The sequence below is a fragment of the Miscanthus floridulus genome, chromosome 15 (assembly GCF_019320115.1).
Source record: "Miscanthus floridulus cultivar M001 chromosome 15, ASM1932011v1, whole genome shotgun sequence".
Lineage (NCBI taxonomy): Eukaryota > Viridiplantae > Streptophyta > Magnoliopsida > Poales > Poaceae > Miscanthus > Miscanthus floridulus.
In genome coordinates this window covers 31693310-31717951 of record NC_089594.1, presented here as the reverse complement: position 1 = coordinate 31717951, position 24642 = coordinate 31693310, and the positions used below count along the sequence as shown (strand labels likewise).

The 24642-nt window shown below is 50.8% G+C and overlaps 1 protein-coding gene across 1 annotated transcript; it reads left to right on the top strand.

The window, feature by feature from the left end:
• The first annotated feature begins 18609 nt into the window (after window positions 1-18609).
• LOC136507315 (uncharacterized) lies at window positions 18610-18915 on the top strand. The gene has a single exon (XM_066502079.1). The coding sequence runs from the start codon at window positions 18610-18612 to the stop codon at window positions 18913-18915; it is 306 nt and encodes a 101-aa protein (XP_066358176.1).
• Window positions 18916-24642: the final 5727 nt, after the last annotated feature.

The following is a 24642-nucleotide window of genomic DNA, read 5'->3' as shown; positions in this document are numbered from 1 at the left end:
TGTAGCATTGCAAAATTTGAACTACTTGTAATGCAATATAAAAGCACATGTATATATATCGGCACAAGGCTAGGATAAACAAGCGAGCAAAAGAGGTAAAGCCCGATGGTCATGTGCTATGGACATGGATAGGGGCTAGAGATCGTAAAATAAACACCAACCAAGAAGCGAGGGAGCGAGTTACGCTCAACGTTACGGCCACGGTAGGATTAACCCACGATCGAAATGTTCGAATGGATTACGATCCATCGACCGGCTCGCTACAATCCCTAACTAAATAACTAACTACAAACTAAATAATAAATACCTAATCAATCGCAAATTAAATATCCTAAAACAATAATAATCACAAACTAAATAATAAATACCTAAAATCTAAAAACTAACTACGTAAATCACAAACTAATTATCCTAATACAATAATAATCAAAATAACTTTAAATCAAGAGAGAGGTACCTTAGGAGCGGGCGGCCTTGACGCGTCGGCGTTCGTGGCGCGGCCGGCGAGGGTACTGCGAGGCGTGGGCGGCCGCAGCTGGCGGGAGTGGCCGGCGAGGGCGTGGGCGGGCACGGCCACGTGCGGGCGCTGGAGGCGTGCCCTGGGCGGCGGCTGGCTGGCGGCGTGCGCGGGCGGGCAGGGGTGCGTGCGGACGGGGGACTCGCGCGCTATATCTATTTGGCCCTGCCGTGCCATGGATCAGGGCGCGGCGGTGCGCGGCAGGACCGGCCACGCAGTGGCCCCCTAGCCGCCCCACGCCACGTCAGCCCTATGCCGCGCCACCATGCATGGCGCGGCACAGGCATTTGGCCGATCCAGGGCAATAGGCGCGGCCAAAAGTGTTAGTTTTAAAAAAAATCGTCAGTGTTAGATTTAAAATTATATTCAAAAAGGGTTAAAATTAAAAAAAATTCTTGTAGGACAACTTGCTAGAGTAGGAACCGGGCCTAGCAAGCCTCCAAACACGCTGATCAACATTCTGTCTCAGCGAGAAACCTTCCACCAAGTCCCAGAGAGCTCCTCTTATGTTAGCTACCCAACGACGGGCAACCAGGGCTTCGGCAACCGTGTGTTGTTTAATGATCCTCTTAGGAAGAGCCTGGAAAAGATTAGGTCAAATTCAGCCATGGGTTTTCCACCCAGCTATCTATCTGTCCAGAACGACGTATTTCCCCATTGCCAACAAAAGTTTCAACCGCCATGTTGAAAAAGACCCGAGCAATTTGTGGCACCTGAATAGGTAGCCCAGCCTAAGGGCAAGAGGAATTGGTTTTTCTCGAGCGTCCAGCCAAAGCCAGTGGATACGCCATTTACTTTAGATTTTGGTGCTTGATGACCAACACAACCAAATTGGACTAATGACTTTACAAGTAATTGTTTTGTAGTTCAATAGGGTGCAAACATGACTTGGACAAATGCGACATGCTGATCCGATGATCAACATCTTAAGTAAGACCCTAAAAGCACAAGAGAGGATCAAGATATCAAGCAAAGTCCAAGCACGAAGATAGGAACTAAGCCGGACGCAAGATCGCGAAGAAACGAGCTCCACAGAGGTGACCGGACGCAGCCCTACAAGGACCGGATGCGTCCGATCAGTTGCTCGGCAACAGCAGACGTCAACAACAGTGACCGGACGCTGAGTGAGGCAGTGACAGGACGCACGGACTTCATTGTTCATCGTCGCGGCAACAACTCAGTGAGGACCGGACGCAGCAGTTGTGGACGACCGGACGCACCAAGAAGTAGCGTTCGATCATGTCCAGAAAGGTTCCAGAGCGGCGCCAGCGTGACCGGCGAGCGTCCGATCGAGTGAGACCGGACTCGGCCCAGAGTCCGATCAACGCGCACGCTCCAACGATCGACAGGACCGGACACGTCCTATCAGGATGTGATCAGCGTCCGGTCACTAGCAGAAAGTTGGGTCTCAGGTCCAACGGTTAGTTCTCACTTGTTGGGCTATAAATAGACCCCCAACCGACTATTTGAGATGGGGATAGCTGAGGAAACATACCAAGGGTGTTGATACACTACTTTAGTGATCTCTACTTGCATAGTGCTTAGTGATACATTTGGTGAATAGCGTAGGTGCTTTGCGAAGTGCTTAGGTTAGTTAGACCACCGCTTATGCGCTTGCTCTAGGTTTAGGCCTAGTGTTTAGTGATGTTTGCACACTTCTTACCACTCGGTGCTTGCGCGCACCATTGTTGTACATCGGAGGGGCTTGTAGTCTTACGAGATCACACCAACCGTGTTTGTGGTGTGGCCGCCACCGTGTACCGAAGGGAACAAGGCCCGTGGCGGTTCGGCCGGAAGCTTGATAGTGAAGACGGCGGGGAGCGATCCGGGAGAGGCTTGCAGGAAGGCACACTGGAGACCCACTTGCACGTGGAAAAGACCCGGGGCTATCCATGGAGTTACCCGACCGGGAGCTTGGTCCTTGTGATGGATTCCTTACGAGAGGCTCCAACGAGGACTAGGGGAAAGTTTACGCGCTTCTCGATACCTCGGTAAAAATATCGGAGTCGTCGACGGGAGTTTGCATATCTCTGCCTTACTCTTTAACTTCCGCATTACATTGCAATCTTGGTTTGTGCTTTACTTTCCTAGCTTAGTGATAGGCTAGTTGATAGGTTTGGAACCTAGGTTGCATAACTCCTTTTTACGGTAGAGATAACAACACACTAGCAAAACCGTAGTTGTACATTTAGATTATTTTCTTACATAGGTTTTGATTAGGTAGAAAAAGATGCTATAGTTTAGAGTTAGAGTTTTAAGTTGTCTAATTCACCCCTCCTCTTAGATGTCACGATCTTACAGGACCAACCTAAGATTTCCAGATTATGTATGCAAAGTCCTCCACAGAGTAGTGGCTCCTTACAAATATCCCAAGAGACTAGACAATTGCCACCATTTGCTTTTTCTTGACCAACCCAAAGAAATCCCCTGCGCCGTTTTTCAGTAGCCTTAGTAACTGAGCTCCTTGCAATGTTAGTAACCAGCCCACTAACCCAGCCAAAAACATCAAGCAACTCCCTGATGAGGGTGAGATTATTAGCTTTCGGCCGAAGGAACGTCACCACATCATCAGCATAGAAGGAAATCGAAATACAATGTTGCACTTGCTGTATTGCTAAAGGCTAGGAAACCCTCCTGGGTGGCCCGTCTCACTAGAGAATTCAAAACATTCATCACCAAAATGAATAGCATTGGCAAGAGGGGATCTCCCCGGCGAAGGCCAGAGCGGTGGATAATGAAGTCTCCAGGTTCTCCATTTAATAAAATCTGAGTTTCACACGGCCGAGCAATACTAGAGCAGTCATATGGTGACTGAACATACTTGAAGCAAACAAAGCACGAGCAGAATAGCACATTAATAGCAAACGTTTCAACAATGCAAGATGATGAAACCTACAGTGGACCATACTGACAATATTGATATAAGTACTGACTACGGAGATATCAAATTAGTCAGCACAAGCAATGGAATCACATCATTTAGAAAAAGACCACATCACATTATCAAAGCAACATCCCTGCACTTCATCTGCTTTGTTCATTATTACATCACATTCAGGATGCATGATACTACATCAGAGTTTTTTTTTTCATTTTTTGGGAAATACTAGCTTGTCATTTCATTAATCAACTACGTACTGGTGGGCTGCAAGGTTTGCAGAGCGCTTTACGTGGAAGTAGAGTTGTGAGAACCTGCTGATCCATGATAACCACAGCTTCCACAAATGGAATGGCTTCAATGGAAATATTTCTACAATAACAGAGTCAGTTAGGAATAACACAAGTAGATGAAATCAAAGAAGTGAAGCAAATTAAGAGAAATAATATTTGCATGCCTGCACAACATCAACTTTTTCTTTTATTTCCTGCAGGCGTGATAGGAGCGAATTGCTCTTTTGGGAGAGTTCGTGCTCAAGTAACTCAATACGCAGATCTAGACTTTCAATGAGCAGGACAAGTTCTTTGAGTGCCCTGCCATGCTCACTTTGTTTACCCATCCATCTACCAGATGACCCACCGTTGTCGGAGAATCTCTCCGGGTAGCATGCGTCAGTGTGTGACGAACGAACAAGGTCCTGTAAGAAAGTAATGAAGATGCTCAGCATTGCTAAAAGAAAATATCATTATGCAAAACAAAGTCAGGTCCTCTTACACCATACAGATCCATCTCATCGTACGGATCCATCTCACTTGAGTCCCCAAACATGTCAGAGTCAGACTGACTGCAAAAACAAAATAAAGAGATCAAGGAAAACAGTCTCCATGACATATTGCTTACAACTGATATTGAATTAGAATGCTACCACATTTGTCCAGGACACGGTACGGTCTCATTCAAGGGCTTGAACAAGTCAGATGGACTGCATAAATAAACAAAATAAACAGATCAAGGAAACCACATTATACATGACATATTGCTTGGAACTTATAGTAAGACAAGAATGCTACCATGTTTGTCTATGACAGCGTAGTACAGAGCATAGCCAGCGAAGGCTCAAGCCAACCGATTTCTTTAGTGCCATTCAGGAAAATTGGATTCTCCAGCTTCGTGCTGATGAAATGGATTTGAAACCACCATCAGTGTTAAAAGAAGGGCTGTTAAATAGCATGAGAACAGAAGGTGTGATGTCACTGCAATCTGCAGTTGACTTGACACCATCATTTTTCTCACCATGCATCTTGCATAATTGGTTGTCCTTTAGGTGAATTAGCTATAAAATATTCGGGAGTGCCGCTGCACTATTGTTAGATAATCTACTGCTTCCTTGTGTGAACACACAGCAAGGGAAGACGGCGCCGAAAAGGCCTCCTGCTGTGGTACTGTAGCCGCTGTAGAGGCAGGCGCCGAACGGCTCACCTGCCACACTGTAGCCACATGCAGGGACAGGCGCAGAAGTCAGTCCTGCTGTGTTATCTAGTTTCTGTTGCAGCATGTGCGTTGTACTAGGACTAGATGGATAGAGTTGTATATATAGTTTGCCACTGTAACTCAACAAAAAGAGTTCAGTTTTGCCATCTTCTAGACAGGGCTGCAGCCAACGCTAGTGCTTGTACTGTGTGTGTATGCTCTGTTCTCTCTCTTCTTCTACCTCGAGCCATAGTGTGTGTGGTCGGATAGCCTTGGTCATGCTCGGCTGGGGTCGGCAAGACTAGTGAGTGGTTCACTCACCTGAGCCGGTGATCCTGTGGGCTAACAAGTGGTATCGGAGCCGTACGAACGCCGTTGCCGGACTAACCGTTGGCAATGACGAACGGTTCGGAGATGGGCGACAGCAGTGGCACTGCTGTGGCTGCCCAGCCACAACCGGAGGTCGTTGTTCGCACAGTGCGGGAGGTCAGCGGCATCAGTTGGCCGACGCTGACTCGCACCAACTATAGAGAGTGGTCGGTGACCATGAAGGTCAAGCTCAAAGCCCGACGGCTCTGGAATGCTGTTGACAAGGGCACCGACAATGAGGAAAATGACATGTCAGCATTGGAGGCTATCCTCGCTACTGTATCGGTGGAGTACAGGGAGCCGTTGGGGGCGAAGAGCTCTGCTAAGGAGGCGTGGGAGGCTATTGCGGTGATGCGCGTCGGTTCCAACCGCACAAAAGAAGGCGATGGCCCAGCTTCTGAAGCAGGAGTACGCCAACCTCAAGTTCAAGGATGGTGAAATGGTGGAGGACTTCTCCCTCCATCTACAGACACTCATTAGCAAGCTGAAGAGCCATGGCATCACCATCAACGAAGAGGAGGTGGTCTCCATGTACCTCCACTCCGTGCCGGCAAAGTACATCCAGATCGCTCTCTCCATAGAGACGATGCTGGAGTTGTCCACTCTCACCATTGAGGATGTGACAGGCCGTCTACGGGCAGTGGATGAGCGCCTGGAGCAGGAGACAGCAACGAAGGACAGCGGCAAACTGCTGCTGACGGAAGAGAAGTAGGCTGCTTGGAGGAACTTCAGGAAGGCAACCTCCTCCAGCCGCGATGGCGATGGCAAGCGCCGCGGCAAGGCTTCTTCAGAGAAGAAGAAGTAGGTCGACACCAATGCCTATCGGTGCTACGGGAAGACGGGCCATTAGGCACAAGAGTGCCCAAGTCGCAAGCAGGAGAAGAAGGCTGAGGCTCATCTGGTGCAAGCTGATGATGATGATGAGGCCACTATTCTGATGGCGACGTTCTATGTACTGCACAACATTGAGGCCGAGGAGAAGGAAGAGGTGACGATGGTGGAAGGACCTAGGAAGGCCCGGAAGGCTATCAACCTCGACGAACCACGCACCTAAGTCCACCTCGGACGTGTGGGCGCCGACTAGGAGCAGCGGTGGTATCTAGACTCTGGTGCCAACAACCACATGACAGGCTCCAAGGCATCCTTCTCCGAGCTCGACGACGATGTTATCGGTACGGTGAAGTTTGGTGATGGCTCAACGGTGGCTATCCAAGGGCGTGGCACCATCATCTTCAGGTGCCAGAATGGGGAGCACCGTGCACTAATGGATGTATATTACATCCCGCAGCTACGTTCCAGCATCATCAACATTGGTCAGCTGGATGAGCGCGGTAGCAAGATACTGATCAAGGACGGAGTCCTTAGGATCAGGGACCAGGAGCAGCGACTTCTTGCCAAGGTGAAGAGGTCCTTGAACCGGTTGTACCTGCTTGACCTAAAGGTAGAGCAGCCGGTGTGCCTAGCGGCAAGGCACACCGAGGAACCGTGGATGTGGCATGCCTGGTTCGGACATCTCAGCTTCGACACGCTTGGTCGGCTGGAGAAGATGATCCGAGGGCTACCCCACATCAAGCATGGAGGTGAGCTGTGTGATAGCTGCCTGACCGGGAAGCAGAGGAGGCTACCATTCCCAAAGGCGGCCAAGTATCGTGCGAAGGCGCTATCAAGCTCATCCACAACAACCTCTGCAGGCCGATCACACCAGCTACAAACGGTGGTTGGTGGTACTTCCTCCTGCTCGTGGATGATTGTAGTCTCTACATGGGGTTGCAACTCCTGACGAGCAAGGACGAAGCGGTGGCGGCGATCAAGAAGTTCAAGATACGCACAGAGGCTAAGAGCGGCAAGAAGCTCCACGTGCTGAGGACTGATCGCGGTGGTGAATTCACTTCGGTGGAGTTCGCTGCGTACTAGGCAGATCAGGGTGTGGTGCGACACTACACCGTGCCATACTCACCACAATAGAATGGTGTGGTGGAGAGGCGGAACTAGACGGTGGTCGGCATGGCTCGATCCATGATGAAGGCCAAAGGCATGCTTGCAAGGTTCTAGGGTGAGGCAGTGACCACGACAGTGCTCATCCTCAACCACGCTCCGACCAAGGCCCTGACGGGCAAGATGTCGTTTGAAGCTTGGTATGGGCGCAAGCCGAGCGTGTCCTTCCTTCGGACATTCGGCTGTATCGGCCATGTCAGGAAGACGAAGCCGAACCTCACCAAGCTGGAGGACAGGAGCACACCAATGGTGTTCCTAGGCTACGCAGAGGGTACCAAGGCATATTGGCTCTACGACCCACATGGAGACAAGGTGTTTGTCTCGCGCGACATCGTGTTCGACAAGAAGGCGGCTTGGGACTGGACTAGTTCGAGCATGGGGGAAGCTGGCGGCTTCACCAGCACCTTCGTCATCGAGCACCTGGTCATCCACGGTTGTGGAGACGCTGGGGAAGAGGTGCTGAGCACTCCAGCCATAGAGTCGAGCACTCCTAGGGAGTGGCACCAGGAGGTTCTGTAGTGGTGGCGACCACTCTAGGACGGGTGCTGAGCACTCCCATGGCAGAGCCAAGAGGTCTTGCAGTGGTGCCGATCACTCCAAGACTGAGGCTGAGCACTCCTACAGTGGTGCCGAGCACTGTAGGAGTAGTGACGAGCTGTCTAGAAGTAGTGCCGAGCACTGCAACCAGGGTGCCGAGCACTCCAGGTGTCGTGTCGAGCACTCCAGCGGAACAGGGAACTCCATCAACACTGATTGAGTTCGCTTCACCTCCAAGTGACATCACTGAGTTCGTGGATGCTAAAAGCATCTAGGCCCCTAGTTGGGTTTCGGTGATTAATGATAATATATGGTTACTGTGACTAACATGTGTTTTGCAGAAGCAATTAAGTTAGGTCACGGTAATGGAGAACGATTGGGCTATCATGGTGGTCATGCCCCTATGATGGAAATCATTTCAGTTTTCAAAGGATGGATGACAAGGTTAAGGATGGACTAGTTCTAAGTGTCGCTTGGTGTAGAGGAGACACTTAGAGTAGTTTAGGACTTTGTTTTTTCCTTTGGCCATACTATTAAGGGGGGTATGGACGGGTAGCTTGACCTTGGTGAGTCTAGTGAGTTAGGTGTGGTGCACACTTGCTAAATCTAGCACTAGGTAGCTCCTAAAAAGCCCTTAGATCCATTGGAGCAAACTTCATTCATGTATGATCGAGAGTTGGAAGTGAATGGAGGGTCAAATGCTGACCGGACGCTGGTTCCGGAGTGACCGGACGCTGGCGTAGAGTTCGGTCAGTTCATTTGATCAAGGTGATTTCATCTGGTGCGACTGAACACTGAGAGGTGAGTGACCTGACACTGGGTCCTAGCGTTCGGTCGACTCCAGTAAGGTTCTAGAGAGGGAAAATCGTGACCGGACACGTCCGGTCACAACTTAGACACTTGAGTCCAAGGAGAACTGACCAGAGCGTCCGGTCAACATGACCGGAGCATCTGGTCACCCCACAAAGGCACATAACGGTTCGTTTTTCAACCAAGGTTATAAATACTTCCTCTGTTCGTGCGAGGGGGTACTTTTGCTCATTCCAATAGCTGAGAAACACCTTTGAGAGTGCCAAGAAGAGCAAGGTCCTAGTGAGGTGATTGAGATTTGAGAATCCCAAAGAGAGCCCTCATTAGTGAAAGCAAGAGTAGCAAAGTGTGCTTCCACCCTTCTCATTAGGCTTGTCATGGTCAAGTGAGAGTTCATGCTTGTTACTCTTGGTGATCGCCATCACCTAGATGGCTTGGTGGTGATTAGGAGTTTGGTGATCATCCGGTGGAGCTTGTGAATGACCCAACTCAAGTTGTGAGTGGTTGTGGTGATTCACCGCGACGGAGTATCAAAGAATCAACCCGTAGAGAGCCCTTGATCCTTGTGTGGATCAAGGGGGAGCTACACCCTTGTACGGGTGCTCCAACGAGGGCTAGTGGGGAGTGGCGACTCTCTGATTCCTTGACAAAACATCGCTGCATTCCTCCTTCTCTCTTTACTTTGTGCATTTACTCTGAGCAATTCAATTCTTATCATTTACATTCATAGAATTGCCATGCTAGAGTAGGATTGGAACATAGGTTGCTAAACTTTTGTGTGGTAGGTCAATAGAAACACTTTCTAGGCACAAGGGGTTAATTGGGCTAACCGTAGGACTTAATTATTGCAAAGAAATTTTAGAATTAGCCCAATTCACCCCCCTCTTGGGCATCTTGATCCTTTCAGATGCCTTCCACGAAGGTGAGGATGTGCGGTTCTATAGGCTGGACGACCTCGTCGGCAGCACAGGGCCCTCAAGACTAGCTGGTCGGCTGCTCAATGACCAAGAGCTGTTGCTCGTCAGTGTAGAGGAACCACCCACGTTCGTGCTGGCGGAGCATGATGGAAAATGGCGATGGGCGATGCTAGAGGAGATGAAGGCGATCGAGGAAAATGAGACATGACAGCTCGTCGATCCACCTCCAGGATGCCATCCGATCAGCCTGAAGTGGGTATACAAGGTTAAGCGGGATGAACTCGGCGCCATTATCAAGCACAAGGCACACCTCGTCGTCCGAGGCTTTGTTCAGCGCGAGGGCATCGACTTCGAGGAAGTCTTTGCGCTAGTAGCGCGCATGGAGTCCGTTCGTTTGCTACTAACCTTGACAGCAGCAAAGGACTGGCATGTCCATCACTTGGATGTTAAATCGGGCTTCCTCAATGGTGAGCTGGCGGAGACAGTCTTCGTCAGGCAACCTCTAGGTTTCACCGTCAAGGGAGAGAAGCACAGGGTGCTCTGATTGCGCAAGATGCTCTACGGGCTGCGGCAGGCCCCACGAGCATGGAACGCCAAGCTTGATGCCACGCTGGGTGAGCTTGGGTTTCAGTGGTGCGCAACCGAGCACGTGCTCTACACATGGCAATGGGGGAAGGAGGAGCTCGTCGTCGGCGTGTATGTGAACGACTTGATCGTCACCAATGCGCGCACAGAGGACATCAACGGCTTCAAGCGCGAGATGGTGACTTGTTTTCAAATGAGCGATCTTGGCGCACTCTCCTACTACCTCGGCATCAAGGTGAGATAGGGGAAGGAGGAACTCATGCTCGGTTAGAGCGCGTATGCCTCCAAGCTATTAGAACAGAATGGCATGGCTGAGTGCAAGCCATGCATGACTCCGATAGAGGAGCGGCTGAAGCTAACGAAGGCCAGCACTGCGGCGAAGGTGGATGCAACACTCTACCGGAGCATCGTCGGCGGTCTGCGCTACCTAGTCCACACAAGGCTGGACATTGCGTTCGTCGTGGGCTACGTCAACCGCTTCATGGAGGATCCCAGAGAGGATCACTGGGCTACGGTGAAGCGGCTACTACGCTACGTCAAGGGGACAGTAGATCAAGGGATCATCTTTCCCAAGACCAGTGGGAGTAGACTACAGCTCACTATGTTTAGCGATGCAGATATGGCGGGGGACATCGACGGACGACAGAGCACCTCTGGCGTGCTCGTCTTCCTCAGGTCGGCCCCAATTTCATGGTTGTCGCTGAAATAGAAGGTGGTGGCGCTATCTACGTGCAAGGCAGAGTATGTAGCGGCGGCCACAGTGGCGTGCCAAGTTGTGTGGCTACGTCGGCTGCTGGGCGAGCTGACTGGTGCGGAAGCTCACCCACCAGCACTGATGGTGGACAACTAGCCCGCCATTGCCCTCGCGAAGAATCTAGTTCTGCACGACCGGAGCAAACACATCGACATGAAGTTCCACTTCCTCAGGGACTGTGTTGATCGAGAGCACATCATCATCGAGTTCGTCGAAACTGGTCGGCAACTCGAGAACGTCCTCACCAAGCTGCTCGGACGTCTTCGACTCACGGAGCTGAAGGAGATGATCAGCATGGAGAGGGTACAAGAGATAGCGGTAGGATTAGGGGAAGATTGTTAGATAATCTACTACTTCCTTGTGTGAACACATAGCAAGGGAAGGCGGCGCCGAAAAGTCCCCCTGCTGTGGTACTGTAGTCGTTGTAGAGGCAGGCGCCGAATGGCTCACCTGCCGCACTGTAGCCACATGCAGGGACATGCGCAGATGTCAGTCCTGCTGTGTTATCTAATTTCTGTTATAGCATGTGCGCTGTACTAGGACTAGATGGATAGAGTTGTATATATAGTTTGCCACTGCAACTCAACAAAGAGAGTTCAGTTTTGCCATCTTCTAGACAGGGCTCCAGGCAACGTTGGTGCTTGTACTATGTGTGTATGCTCTGTTCTCCCTCTTCTTCTACCTCGAGCCATAGTGTGTGTGGTCGGACAGCCTTGGTCGTGGTCGACCACGGTCGGCAAGACTGGTGAGTGGTTGACTCACCTGAGCCGTTGATCCCGTGGGCTAACAACTATGATAATGAGAATTAGAGAGGATGTGCAACCTATAAAGCCTAATGTCATTTATCAATTTCCTAAACGTGCCATCAATCTGATAAAAAATGTAATCGTTAAATGCCTTGTCTTGACTGATGAAGAGGACTCCATCCTTAATTTGGATATTTCCCACAAATGGGATTTACTGCTGACAATGTCTGTACAAGGTGACCAGTTTCAGAGGTGTGACCGCTGCAGCATGGTCCTAAATATAACCACAATGACAGTAGCACTTGCTAATCCCACATTGCCCAGCCGTAAGGGAAATGAGCTAGAACACTTGGTTTAAAACAGTAACCAAGTGAGTGGGGAGAGAGGGGAGGGGGAAATGCGGCAAGGAACTGACCTGGTCTCCGGCGTACGAGGGCGCTCTAGTTCGCCGGAAGGCTGGTCATCTGCTCGCCGGGGGAGCATGCGAGCCACAGCCGTACGCTGCCTCCGCCGCCTCACCGACGACCAAACCCTAAACGTTACCACTGTAGTATTCACGCCGCCTGTAACAAAATGTGAGCTGATTAAAACCCAAAAAGTGGTAGCGTGCGTGAATACGAAAAGCCATGGATGGATGAACATGCATAATATATTGATATATAATAATATCAGCTCACATTAATACTACAGTGTTTATAGCACTATCAGGCCTGGTCAGGAATTTCAAAAAAAGAAAAAAAAAGAAAGGGCTAGTGTCGTCCGGACGTCTCGACACACCTCTTGCGCCCTACCTGAAATACGGAAGTGAGCCCTGCCCGTGTCCATCCTGCGCCAGCGCCCCGTGTCGCAGACGCAGCACCACGGCCCGGGTCGCACCACGCCCCCGCCCCGCGTCCCATCCTGCTCTAGCGCCGCCGAACTCCGCATCTAGGTCGAGCTTGAAGTGCCGCAGTGAGACGGAGGGAAGGGAAGGGAGGGGAGGGAGAGGAGAGGGTGACGTGCGCCGCATGAGGTAGCAGCTGAAGCCCTACGATAGGCCGCTGTCCACTGGCCACCAACACCATTTGCAACATGTGCAACACCTAATCTACTTTTGAAATATCCAAATGCAATATTTGCAACATATGTCTGAAGACAGATGAAACACTTGAAATATGTGTCTGAAACACTTGCAAAAACACTTGAAAAAGCCATTGCAAAATATTTGCAACATCCAGATAAAACACGTGCAACATATGTGTGAAACATATGCAACATCCAAATAAACACACTTGCAACATACGTCTAAAAAACAGATGAAACATTTCGACAATATGCTTGCAACATACGTGTATAGCCATTGCAACATATGCAACATCCCGATCTACTTTTGCAACATTCATATTAAACACTTGCAACATACCTCTGAAACATTTGAAATACTTAAAACATACGCTTGCAACATACGCTTTCAACATAGCATCTCCTTGCTGCTTGGGAGAACAGAGGCTCGTCAGCATGTGGAGTTCACTGGAGGTAGCGGGACAGATGGCGCTTGTAGGCGGCAGGCCGCCGCCGGTGGTGGCTGTGTGACGTGTCGTGGAGGCAGCGGCCGCATGACTGAGAGAGGGCAGCTGAGTGCCGCGACTCGGAGGTGGCCGCGCACTGCACCTGGCAGGGCCAGCGGCTGAGCGCTGTGCCTCAGAGGTGCGGAGGCAGCAGCACAGAGGCAAAGTGGCGCAGCGAGCGACTCCTTGTGGCTAAGAATGAGCGAGTGAATCGGTGTGTGGACCTGTGTAGTGAAGCCTAAGCCGGCAAGCACACGTTTAGATATGACGACGAGTTAATGCGTCCGATGAAAAGCACCGTCCAAACGCCCTATCCTAATCATTTTTCGAAAGAAAAAGAGAGGCCTGGTCAGGTATTGTGCCATGACTACACAAGCATACAGCAGTTCATGGAGAACAGCAACAATAAAAGAGACTTGCCTTTAACTATAATTGAGCATTTTAAGTTATGAAAATTCAGACATATGATGGGCCCACAAAAAGTAAGATTTCCATTTATTTGAAGTCATACACATCTAAGGTTGAAAAAGTACGGAAAAAATATCGTTCCGATCCATTCTGTTTTCTAATTTGTTCTGCCTGTTTTCGTATTTGTGGGATCCCACTTTCTGTATTTACGGAAATAGGAGAGGGGTTTTTTCGCCTGTTTACGTGGGATCCCGTTTTCATCTGGAATTGACCCGTATTTGTTACGTTTTGGTTCCCGTTTTCAATCTATGTGAAATATGTCTAGAAATTGATATGTTCATAGACCTACTAATCACCAATTATGCATGTTAACATGTGAAAAAATGGCATGCTAGCGAATATTGGACCGATAACTTCGTGCGTGTATATTATTTTGTGACTTTGTTCATGTATACTCGAGTATATTTGATCATGTTATTCTAAATTAATTTTCTAGCTCTAAGTCCATATTTGTCTGTTTCTGTATATCCATGTATCTCTATCCATTTTTAATTCCGTTTTTTTCTGAATCCGATCCCGTTTTCGCTAAAACTGTAGAAACGGAAATGGGAGATGAGTTTTTCTGCCGGTTTCTGTCTGTTTTCATCCCTACACATCTGCCAAAAGCACAAATCGTATAAGTTAATACCAGGCTCAAGTATCCGTAAACAAAAAAAATGGAGAAGCACCTACTAAACAGTATAAGAAGGCCATAAAACCGTTTATGCAACTAACCTGCCGAGTGAGATGGCAGCGAGGTAAGGGCATGCTTATTCTTTTTTAGCCTTGTCTTGCCTAGCTAGCCTAGCCCTGCCCAGCCAAGAGAGTCATTTTGGCTCTCCCTTGCTGGCGAGGAAATCCTTGTTCGCACGGGTTCCAAGACACCCTGGCAAGAAATCCAAACAAGCAGCTTTACTGTATATTCTCGCTTGGCAAAATTACACAGTAACTAGTCATGGATCCAAGCAGGCGCTTACCGGACTACATTAAAATCGTCTGTTCCATTATTTTTGTCCAGATTGACTAGGAGGGTGGATATTTTCCACTTACTATGTATTTTAGTGAAGAATACCCAAGCAGATCATCTCCCACCTGCAAGTTTCCAACTGGATTTTTTAACATTAATGTTTATGATACCGGGAAAAGTATGCTTATCAATTTTTTTGTGAGGTAAGCTTCAACTAAGAACGTGTTTGGTTTGACCTTTTCAGCCCACAATGGGTTTACAGTGTTTTTAGGGCCCGTTGGTTGTTTGGTTGGACCGGACCGCAATCATTCACAGCCCTATCAGAGTCACCGCTCCCTATCCGGTGTCAACCTATCCCGCAGCGAGTCGCCTCTCTCACGAGCTAACCAAACAAAACATGGTAATGACTACACTGTGACCGATAGCGCTGCCGACTAATTCTATTACCATTCCCACTCTATTAGTTAAACCAAACAACACCTAGTGTACAGTAGTTTCTTCCAGCATGCGGCTCAATCAGGGGCGGAGCCACCGCCCGGTCACCTCGGGTGGCCGGTCTGGCTCGTCAACAAAGTTTAAAAGAAAATTTTGTTTGCAGCAAAGAAAAATACGGTAATTTGCTAGGCAAATATTTTTACACAATGAAGATCGTCCGGGCTAGTAAAATTTTCTGGCTCCGTCACTAGGCTCAATGGCATGGTGATACTGCATCACAACATATACGAAAGCATATTTCTTATTTACGCTTTCCCACCTCTAATTATCAGCACAAGCACTAACAATCTTTATGCGTGCGAGTTAGTGATGAAGTGGTTGTCGACAGAATATCGTCGACAGTCCTCCGAGGGGTATCCTACGAAGGTAGATTGATCGGCAGATAAGCGTGTGATCAAGAACAAGAAGGCAACAGAGACACACGAGTTAGACAGGTTCAGACCGTCAGTATGACGTAATACTCTACTCCTGTAGTCTGTTGGTTTGTATTAGCTATCGTATGATATTGCGTGTGATCAGATGCCTTAGGCTAGGCCTAGGATCTGTATGGGAATGTCGACTAGGGGACCCCTGCCTCTCTTTATATACTTTGGAGGGGTAGGGTTATAAGGAAAGTATCCTATTTGGTACTATACAATGTCTTGCGGTGCACGTCGACCGCCGTGTACGCCTTGATCTTGTGGGTCGGGCCACCTCTGATGGTGCGGTTCATGTCTTGTCTTGTGGATATCGGGGGCCATACCCCCACAGCTAGCCCCCGAGCCTGACAGTAGGTGACGTGGTCACGTGGTGCCAGGGTCAGAAAGTAGAAGAAAGGCAGAAGACCGGCCGAGCCGGCACCCAGTCCACGGGCGGAGCCCCAAATCGAAAAGCTCACATTCACCGCAAGGTGAAGCGTGCCCACTTAGTCCCCGAGCCTGCTGGAAGATGAAGAATGAATCTTGTAGCAGGGTTAAAGAAAAAGAAGGCTGAAAGCTTGCCGACGTCATCTGACATGCATGTATCAAGATCCCAGACGAGCTGCCCAAGATCAGCACCCTAATCCGAACAACATGGAGCAGCTTGATAGCACACCGATGAGACGTAGCAAGATCCGACCATCAAAGGAGTCCCCGACGTAGCTGGCGACGTCCGAGCACCGAGGAGTCCTCGGCATAGCTAGCGACGTCCGAGCACCGAGGAGACCCCGACGTCGCTGGCGACGTCCGAGCACCGAGGAGTCCCCGGCATAGCTGGCGATGTCCGAGCACTGAGGAGTCCCCGGCGTCGCTAGCGATGTCTGAGCACCGAGGAGTCTCCGGCATCGCTGGCGATGTCCGAGCACCGAGGAGTCCCCGGTGTAGCTTGCGATGTCCGAGCACCGAGGAGTCCCCGGCGTAGCTGACGATGTCCAAGCACCGAGGAGTCCCCGGCCTCGCTGGCGATGTCCGAGCACCGAGGAGTCCTCGACATAGATGGCGATGTCCGAGCACCGAGGTATCCCTAGCGTCGCTAGCAATGTTCGAGCACCGAGGAGTCCCGGCGTAGCTGGCGATGTCTGAGCACCGAGGAGTCCCCGGCGTAGCTAGTGATGTCCGAGCACCGAGGAGTCCCCGACGAAGCTAGCGAGGTCCAAGCACCGAGGAGTGGGGTGAAGTGTGCCCACTTAGTCCCCGAGCACGAAGAATCTGAGCGCCGAGGAGTAACCGACGTAGCTGGCGATGAAACACGAGCGACGAACAGTCTGGTCAACTGGTCGGCGGTGAAGTGAGCATTGAGAGATGCGACCGGCGAAAAGTCCGATCAACTAGTCGGCGACGAAGTCCATGAACCTAGCGGTCCGACCAGTTGATCAGTGGAGAAGTCCAAGCACCAGGTGGTCCGATCACCTGGACGATGATCCTGCAATACAAATATGTAGAACGGGTAGTACATGATGTACAAATATATGAACTCCGGAGAAAAATCAGCAATGACGATGAAATAGCGTATGCAGCTCGACGATCAATTGGTGTGAAGATGTACTTATATTTAATACAAACCGTCCGAACAGTTAGTGTGTCACTGAGTCTCCAGCCCTAGCTAATTATGGAAACGGGGATCCCGATCTTCCGTCAGGTAGTGATAACTATCGTTGTGGCGGAGAATGGCACACCGATTCGGCTTCAAATCGAAAGATCGAACCCTACAATCTTAGCACCACAACTCCTCTGGTTATCAACCGAGATAGGGATCTAGTTGACCTCGCCAAAAACGCTAATCCTTGCCTGTGCAATGAAGATCACAAGCAAGAACAAGAAAGAAAGCAACCAAATTACAGATGATTGATTAATCTAACGAAGTTGGGGTCTCACAAACCGATGAACAACGAAACTATTCTTGACAGATTAATCTGAGCAAAACCCAAAACCTAATGACAGCAGTGGCGTATGATTATAAAGGTCTTAGGGTCATCGCCTACCCTGGACACGCCCCCTAATGGGCCCAAACACGATACACGGTCCAACGGACCAAAAGACGGTGTCGCAGCACCCTGATAGATTCTGGACGCTGACTTGTTTCGATGATTCCTGTTGATTCTGAAGGCTTTTTGATGTGAGACCACTTGAATTGGCTTCCTTATCAAATTAGCTTTCCAACCATATGTGGATTGTAAAAAACGGAGTCCGGATGCGTCCTGGGTGACCAGTTTAAGTCAGACTGGTCCTAGAGGCAGAGTCAGACTCGAAATCATGTTGGACCGGGCCTCCGGTTTCTGTTGAACGTCCTTGCTGGTCATCAATGCCTCCACCTCTTCCTATAAGCCCCTCATGACCCTCTCCAATGTTCCTAAGCAAGATAACATCATTAGGTAGTAGTATATTCTCAAAAGTATGAAAAGGATCGCTTAAGAACGAGCTCACATCTAAATTGAGTTGACGCATTCGAGCTCGAGTCATTGGACATTGCATGACGGTTGGAGGATCAGTGGGTACATACAAAGGAGTGATGTCCTCATCATCCTCTGACAGGCCAGAAGGCTAAAGGAGGGATATGGCAAAGAGGAGACAGCCAAGAACGGAGGCGCGGCAGGCAAGGACGGAGATGGCTTCCCCGAACCTGAGGAGTGCATCATGATCTTCGGCGGGTTTGACGCCATCTGGACAAAACGCCAGCACAAGGTGCGCTATAGGGACGCATGCGCCACAGAGACAGTCGTCCCCTCCTTCCTCAGCTAGTCAGAATCTACGATCACCTTCAATCAGAGAGACCATCCCTCCCACGTCGCAAGATCGGGACGCTACCCACTTGTCGTCGACCCTATTGTCCGCAAGAAGCACCTCACCAAGGTGCTGATGGACAGAGGCAGTGGCCTCAACATTCTCTACGTCGACACCCTCGACGCCATGTGCATTCCCTGGTCAAAACTCCGCCTAGCGGGTTCTCCCTTCCATGGGGTGATCCTAGGAGCGTAGGCATACCCACTCGGGCAGATCGATCTGCCTGTCACGTTTGGCAAACAAGCCAACTTCCGCTCAGAGGTCCTCACCATCTAAGTGGTGGACTTTCTAGGGTCCTACCATGCTATCTTGGGGTGTCCATGCTACGCCAAATTCATGGCGATCCCCAACTTCACCTACCTCAAGCTAAAGATGCCGGGACCAAATGGCGTCATCACTGTAAGTAGTGCCTTCTCGTATGCCTTCACGTGCGACCATGAGCATTTCGAGCTCGCCACCGTGGTCGTCAACTTGTCCGAGCTCCCGCGGCTCGGGGAGTCATCAACCCTAGTAGTCTCGGACTGCAACAAACTGACCTCCTCGACGGCCTTCCGCCCGCTCGAGGAAACCAAGGCGGTGGGTGTCGACCCCACTGACCCAACCAAGACGGTGCGGATCGGGACCCAGCTCCTGGCCAAATAGGAATGCGAGCTTGTTAACTTTCTACGCGCCAATCATGATGTCTTCGCATGGCAGCCTTCTGACATGCCGGGCATACCGCGGGAGGTTGCCGAGCACGCACTATGCCTCATCCTAGGCTCGAAGCCCACCAAGCAGCGCCTATGTCACTCCGACAATGAGAGACGTATGGCAATAGGCAAATAGATCGCCAAACTCTTAGCAGCTGGATTCATCAGAGAGGTATTCCACTCCGACTGGCTTGCCAATCCCATTCTTGTTAAAAAGAAGACCGAGAAGTGGAGAATGTGCATTGATTATACTGGCCTCAACAAAATGTGTCCAAAGGATCACTTTCCTTTGCCGCGCATAGACCAGATAGTCGACTCCACCTCGGGTTGCGAGATCCTCTCCTTTCTGGATGCCTACTCAGGCTATCACCAGACCGCGATGAAAGAATCCGATCAGCTCACAACCTCGTTCATCACCTTGTATGGTTCGTACTGCTATGTGACCATGCCTTTCGGCCTGAGGAATGCTGACGCCACCTACCAAAGGTGCATGCAGCAATGCTTCACCGACCAAATCGACCCGCTCGATTAGCCTGATCAAGCCGAGCGGCCGAATCCAACAATCACCGTCTATGTTGATGACATAGTGGTCCAAACAGCTCAAGCTTGCGACCTGATCACAAACTTGGCCATGACATTCATGAACCTCGAAAGGTTCAACATCAAGGTGAATCCCAAAAAATGTGTTTTTGGGGTTCTGAAGGGGAAGCTGCTTGGATACATCATGTCCGAACGCGGCATCGAGGCCAACCCCAAAAAGATCATGGCCATCTCCAACATGGGCCCCATATGCAACATCAAGGGCATACAAAGGCTCACCGGCTATCTGGCTGTCCTAAGCCGCTTCATCTCCTGGCTCGGCAAACGGGGGATGCCACTCTACAAGCTCCTCAAATGGACAAACGCTTTCATCTGGACTGAGGAAGCCCAGTAGGCTCTCGAAATCCTCAAAGTGTCCCTGACATCAGCCCTAATACTCATCGCTCCCGAATGGGGAGAACCCCTCCTCCTTTACGTCGCGGCAAGCAACCATGTGGTGAGTGCCACCCTAGTCATCGAAAGGGAGGAGCCGGGACACTAGCTCAAGGTACAGTGACCCGTATACTTCATTGCAGAGGTACTTACTGACCCTAAGGTCCGGTAACCCTAGGTGCAAAAACTCCTATATGCCGTGCTAATGGCGACCAGGAAGCTCCTGCACTACTTCACCGACCACGAAGTTGCGGTCGTCACTTCATACCCGTTCGGAGACATCATCTGCAACCGCGACACCACAGGGTGGATCTCCAAGTGGGCACTCGAACTCATGGGCCATGACATCAGGATCACCCCTCGTACCGCTATTAAGTCGTAGGCTCTCATAGATTTTGTCACCGAATGGATGGAGGTCTAGCTACCAACCCCGGATGTCACCCACGAGTACTGGACAATGTACTTCGATAGGTCCGTAATGGCACCCGGCTCGGGGGCTGGAGTGGTTCTAATCTCCCCAAACGGGAGTAGACTCCGCTATGCCATCCGCCTCCATTTTTTGGCCTCAAACAACATCGCGGAATATGAGTCCCTCATCAACAGACTACGCATCGCCATCGAGCTCAGCGCTATGCGACTCTACGTTCGTGGTGACTCAGAGTTGGTCGTTGAACAAGTCATGAAGGAATCCTCCTGTAAAAACCCCCTCATGGCAGCATACTGCCAGGAGGTGCACAAGCTTGAGGACAAATTCTAGGGAATCAAGTTGCACCATGTCCCTCGAAAGGACAACGATGTCGCTGATTTTCTCACAAAATTGGCCACCAGGAGAGACCCGACCCCAAGCGGGATCTTCATCAATGACCTCCATGAGCCATCCGCCCACGTCCTAGAAGGTCTGATCGAGACACACCCTGATGCTAGGCTAGTGCCCGGGGGCTCCGACCCTGGCACCAAGCCAGCGCTCGGGGGCTCCGATCCCAGTACCTCCATGACGGCGTCACCCGTCGATGTTGCTGTATTGGCACTCGATCAAACCGACTATCGAGCACCGCTACTCGCCTACCTCCTCGATGAGGTTCTCCCACCCAAAAGGACTAAAGCTCTATGGATCGCTCGACGCGCCAAAACCTTTGTCACGCTCGGTGACGTACTCTACAAACGGAGTCCATCAGGAGTGCTCATGAAGTGCATCCCCACCGACCAGGGGAAGCAGCTCCTCCTTGAGGTCCATGTCGGGATTTGTGGACATCACACGGCCCCAAGGTCATTGGTCGAAAAAGCCTTTTGCCAAGGTTTTTAGTGGCCCACCGCGCTATGAGATGCAAAGGAGGTCGTCCGTAGATGTGAAGGATGCTAGTTCTATGCTCGGCAAACACATTTGCCAGCACAGGAGCTCCAAACCATCCCCATCACCTGGCCATTCGTAGTCTAGGGCCTCGACATGGTGGGACCCCTCAAAAAGGGCCCATGCGGTTTTACTCACCTACTCATAGCAGTCGACAAGTTCACCAAGTGGATAGAGGCCAAGCCCATCACCAACATCCGCTCGGAAGAGGCGATCAAATTCTTCCTCGACGTTATCTACCGGTTCGGCGTTCCTAACTGTATCATCACTGACCATGGAACTAACTTCACCGGAAAGAAATTCCTAGATTTCAGTGATGGATACAGCATCAGGATCGACTGGGCCTTGGTCGGACATCCATGAACCAATGATCAGGTCGAGCGTGCCAATGGCATGGTCCTACAAGGACTCAAGTCACGCATCTTCGACCGACTCAACAAATACGCCGGACGATGGGTGGCAAAGGTCCCAACAATCCTCTAGAGCTTGAGAACTACCTCAAACCGATCCACATGGTTCACACATTTCTTCCTGGCTTACGGAGCTAAGGCAGTGCTGCCCTTCGACCTCGACCATGGCACCCCAAGAGTGAAGGCTTTCGACCATGACCGAGCCACGGAGGCTCAGCAAGATGCAGTCGACCTGCTCGAGGAAGCCCGTGAAATGACCGTCATCTGCTCCGCTCGCTATCAGCAAACTCTCCATAGGTACCACGAAAGAAAGATCAGGGGGAAATCCTCGAAGTTAGAGACCTCGTACTTCAGAGGACCCAATCGACAAAGGAAAAACACAAACTATCTCCACCATGGGAAGGACCCTATACGGTGACCGAAGTAATCCGACCGGGCACCTACCGACAGGAGGACGACAATGGCAACGTTCTCACCAACACTTGGAACATTGAACAGCTATGTCGTTTTCCCCTAAAATTTGGTCTTACCGCTTTTTTAGTCAACGCTTGCTCCTATAAAAGCACCCCGGCCTGAACAGTTTTAGCCCAGGTCGCTCGGGGGCTACATAAGGGTATAATACCGAATATTACCTCTCTTTTTTTATTGTCACGTGGTAAACAACTTTGTCCCCGAATGGAAGCGCATTCCTTTTCCTTTAACTGTCCTACGTAACTTTGTTCTTACTCCTAACTGAATGCACCCTGCCATGACCTGCGGTTACGAGCAGCCGAGCCCCGCGGGCCATGCCTAGGTTATTAAAAAAGCTACAGCCTATGGAACTAATGGGAAGGTGCGAAAAACAAAGGACAAAAACAAATAGCTATGCCAAGATAAAAACAAGGAACGGATAGTGATTCTATCACAAAGAATAGGACTGATGTATTTATTGATACAAAAAATTGTTCACACAGGGGCTCACCCACGAACTCAACTATTACATTTTTTGCTAAAAAACTACTTCCATTGCAAATACTACTACGACCACTTGACGACATCGCATGACGCCAAAGGAAAACAACACTCATCACTAGACATAACCACCGCTATAGGGGCCCCTACCCGGTTCCGCTCATGACTTCAGCGAGCACAACGGGTACCTCAAGGGACCCGCCCGGTTTTGTTCACTTGACTTCGGCGAGCGCAACGGGTACCTCAAAGGTGTCGCACCCATAGATGCTCAGTAGAAGAGCATGGGGCTCCGGACCATCTCATGCAGTCGAGATAGCTCCTAGGTAGCGCCACCGCCACCGAAGTATGGCCACCATGGCTGGAAGAGATCTCATCAAACTTTATGAACTAGCCAACTTGAGCAGCTGCAGGCACAGAACCCTCAACCAGCACGATCCTAGGCAACTTCCCCTTCGCATATGGCTCCATCTCGAAGAAGGCCTCGCAGACGAATCCAGCATGCCACCCCCTTTGGCGGAAGCCACCCCTTCTTAGGCAAAGATGGCCAGCACTGCCCTGGGCTACCTCTAGCTCGACATCGCCTTCTAGATTCACAAAAGGATCTATAAGTCCTCCTCTTCGCTTACCATCTCTCTCACTTAGGAACCGCCATGGCATACAGGCACTCTTGGTGAGGAGGAAGGAGGAGAGATAATAGTTGGAGAACAGGCAAAGGACTACGATGGAGAGCCCTCTCCCTCCCCCTATTTAAGAAAGAAACGCGGCAGCCGAAGAGGGGCAAAAGATTAGAGCAAAAAACTCTCTCCCTTCCCCCATTCAATGCGGATAGGAAACGATGGGACACACCCTGACCGATGGGACACACGCTGGCCGACGGAACAACGCTGGGTCAAACAGAACGCCACCTGGTGAGACGAAACGTGGCCTGGGTATGGCCCACCACTATCGCATGACCAGGCACGAAAACCGAAACATCACCACACGTAGGCAGCTCTCTGCACCCCCAGGTAGGACTTGGGAAAACCCAAAGCGGGATCTCCACCAGGAGAGACCATCAGGCTTCCTAAGTCAATTGAACGGCTCAAGAAAACACACCAAGAGACAGGTAGGAAGCAAAGGGACGCCCCATGTAGGCCATGCCAACTCTGTCATGAACGATGAAGCACGGGTCCTGGTCGGATGTTTCTGGCTGAAGCTCTCCAAAACCCCATCACTCAAGTCATCAAGATAAAAAATACCAACCCCCTCTATTTCTTTATAAATCATTTCATACATCCATACGCGCATTCATTCCATATGCCCGTACCTACTAGACGATTCGGGCCCTGAACCGCCCGGGGGCTCGCGAACTAAGCATCGCACGTGCAGTGAAATGCATCACAACGCTCTCAACTAAAAACACGCACACAAGCCCGCTAACAAAACACCCCTAGACGGTTCCACCCGAACCACCTAGGGGCTCGGGGGCTACACCCGCAGGTGCGCTCGCGTGCACCCACCGACAAAACAACAACCTCCCCCGCTGGCGACATGGGAAAACCCCCCAAACGGTTCTGCCTGAACTACCCGGGGGCTCGGGGGCTACACCCGCGCGTGCACTCGCGCGCACCTGCCGTCAAGTCAAAAAAACCCCAGACGATTCTGCCCGAATCGCCCGGGGGCTTGGGGGCTCCTGTCGGGTTCATAAACCCAAGTTCCCTCGTAGACCGGCTTCCCCTCAAAGGCCCGGCCCAAGCAGACAACGCGTAACTCATGGGCCAGCCCAAATACCTGAGCGACAGGCCGGGGGAGTGATCCAATCTCCGACCGGAAGATCAGGCCGAGGAGGAACATCGCCCGTTTCTAACTCCAACCGACCTCTCTGACCGAAGCGCTCGCTTCGGTCGCCAGCCCGCCTCCGGATGGCCTCTTCGACCGGAAGGCCTGGCCAAAAGCACCGCTTCTGACTCCGACCCCGCACTCTCCGACCAAGATATGCCCGGCCCCTGCTCACCACTCT

Excerpts from the sequence above, each read along its gene's own strand:
- LOC136507315 (XM_066502079.1), top strand. The coding sequence starts at position 18,610 with ATGGCGATCCCCAACTTCACCTACCTCAAGCTAAAGATGCCGGGACCA.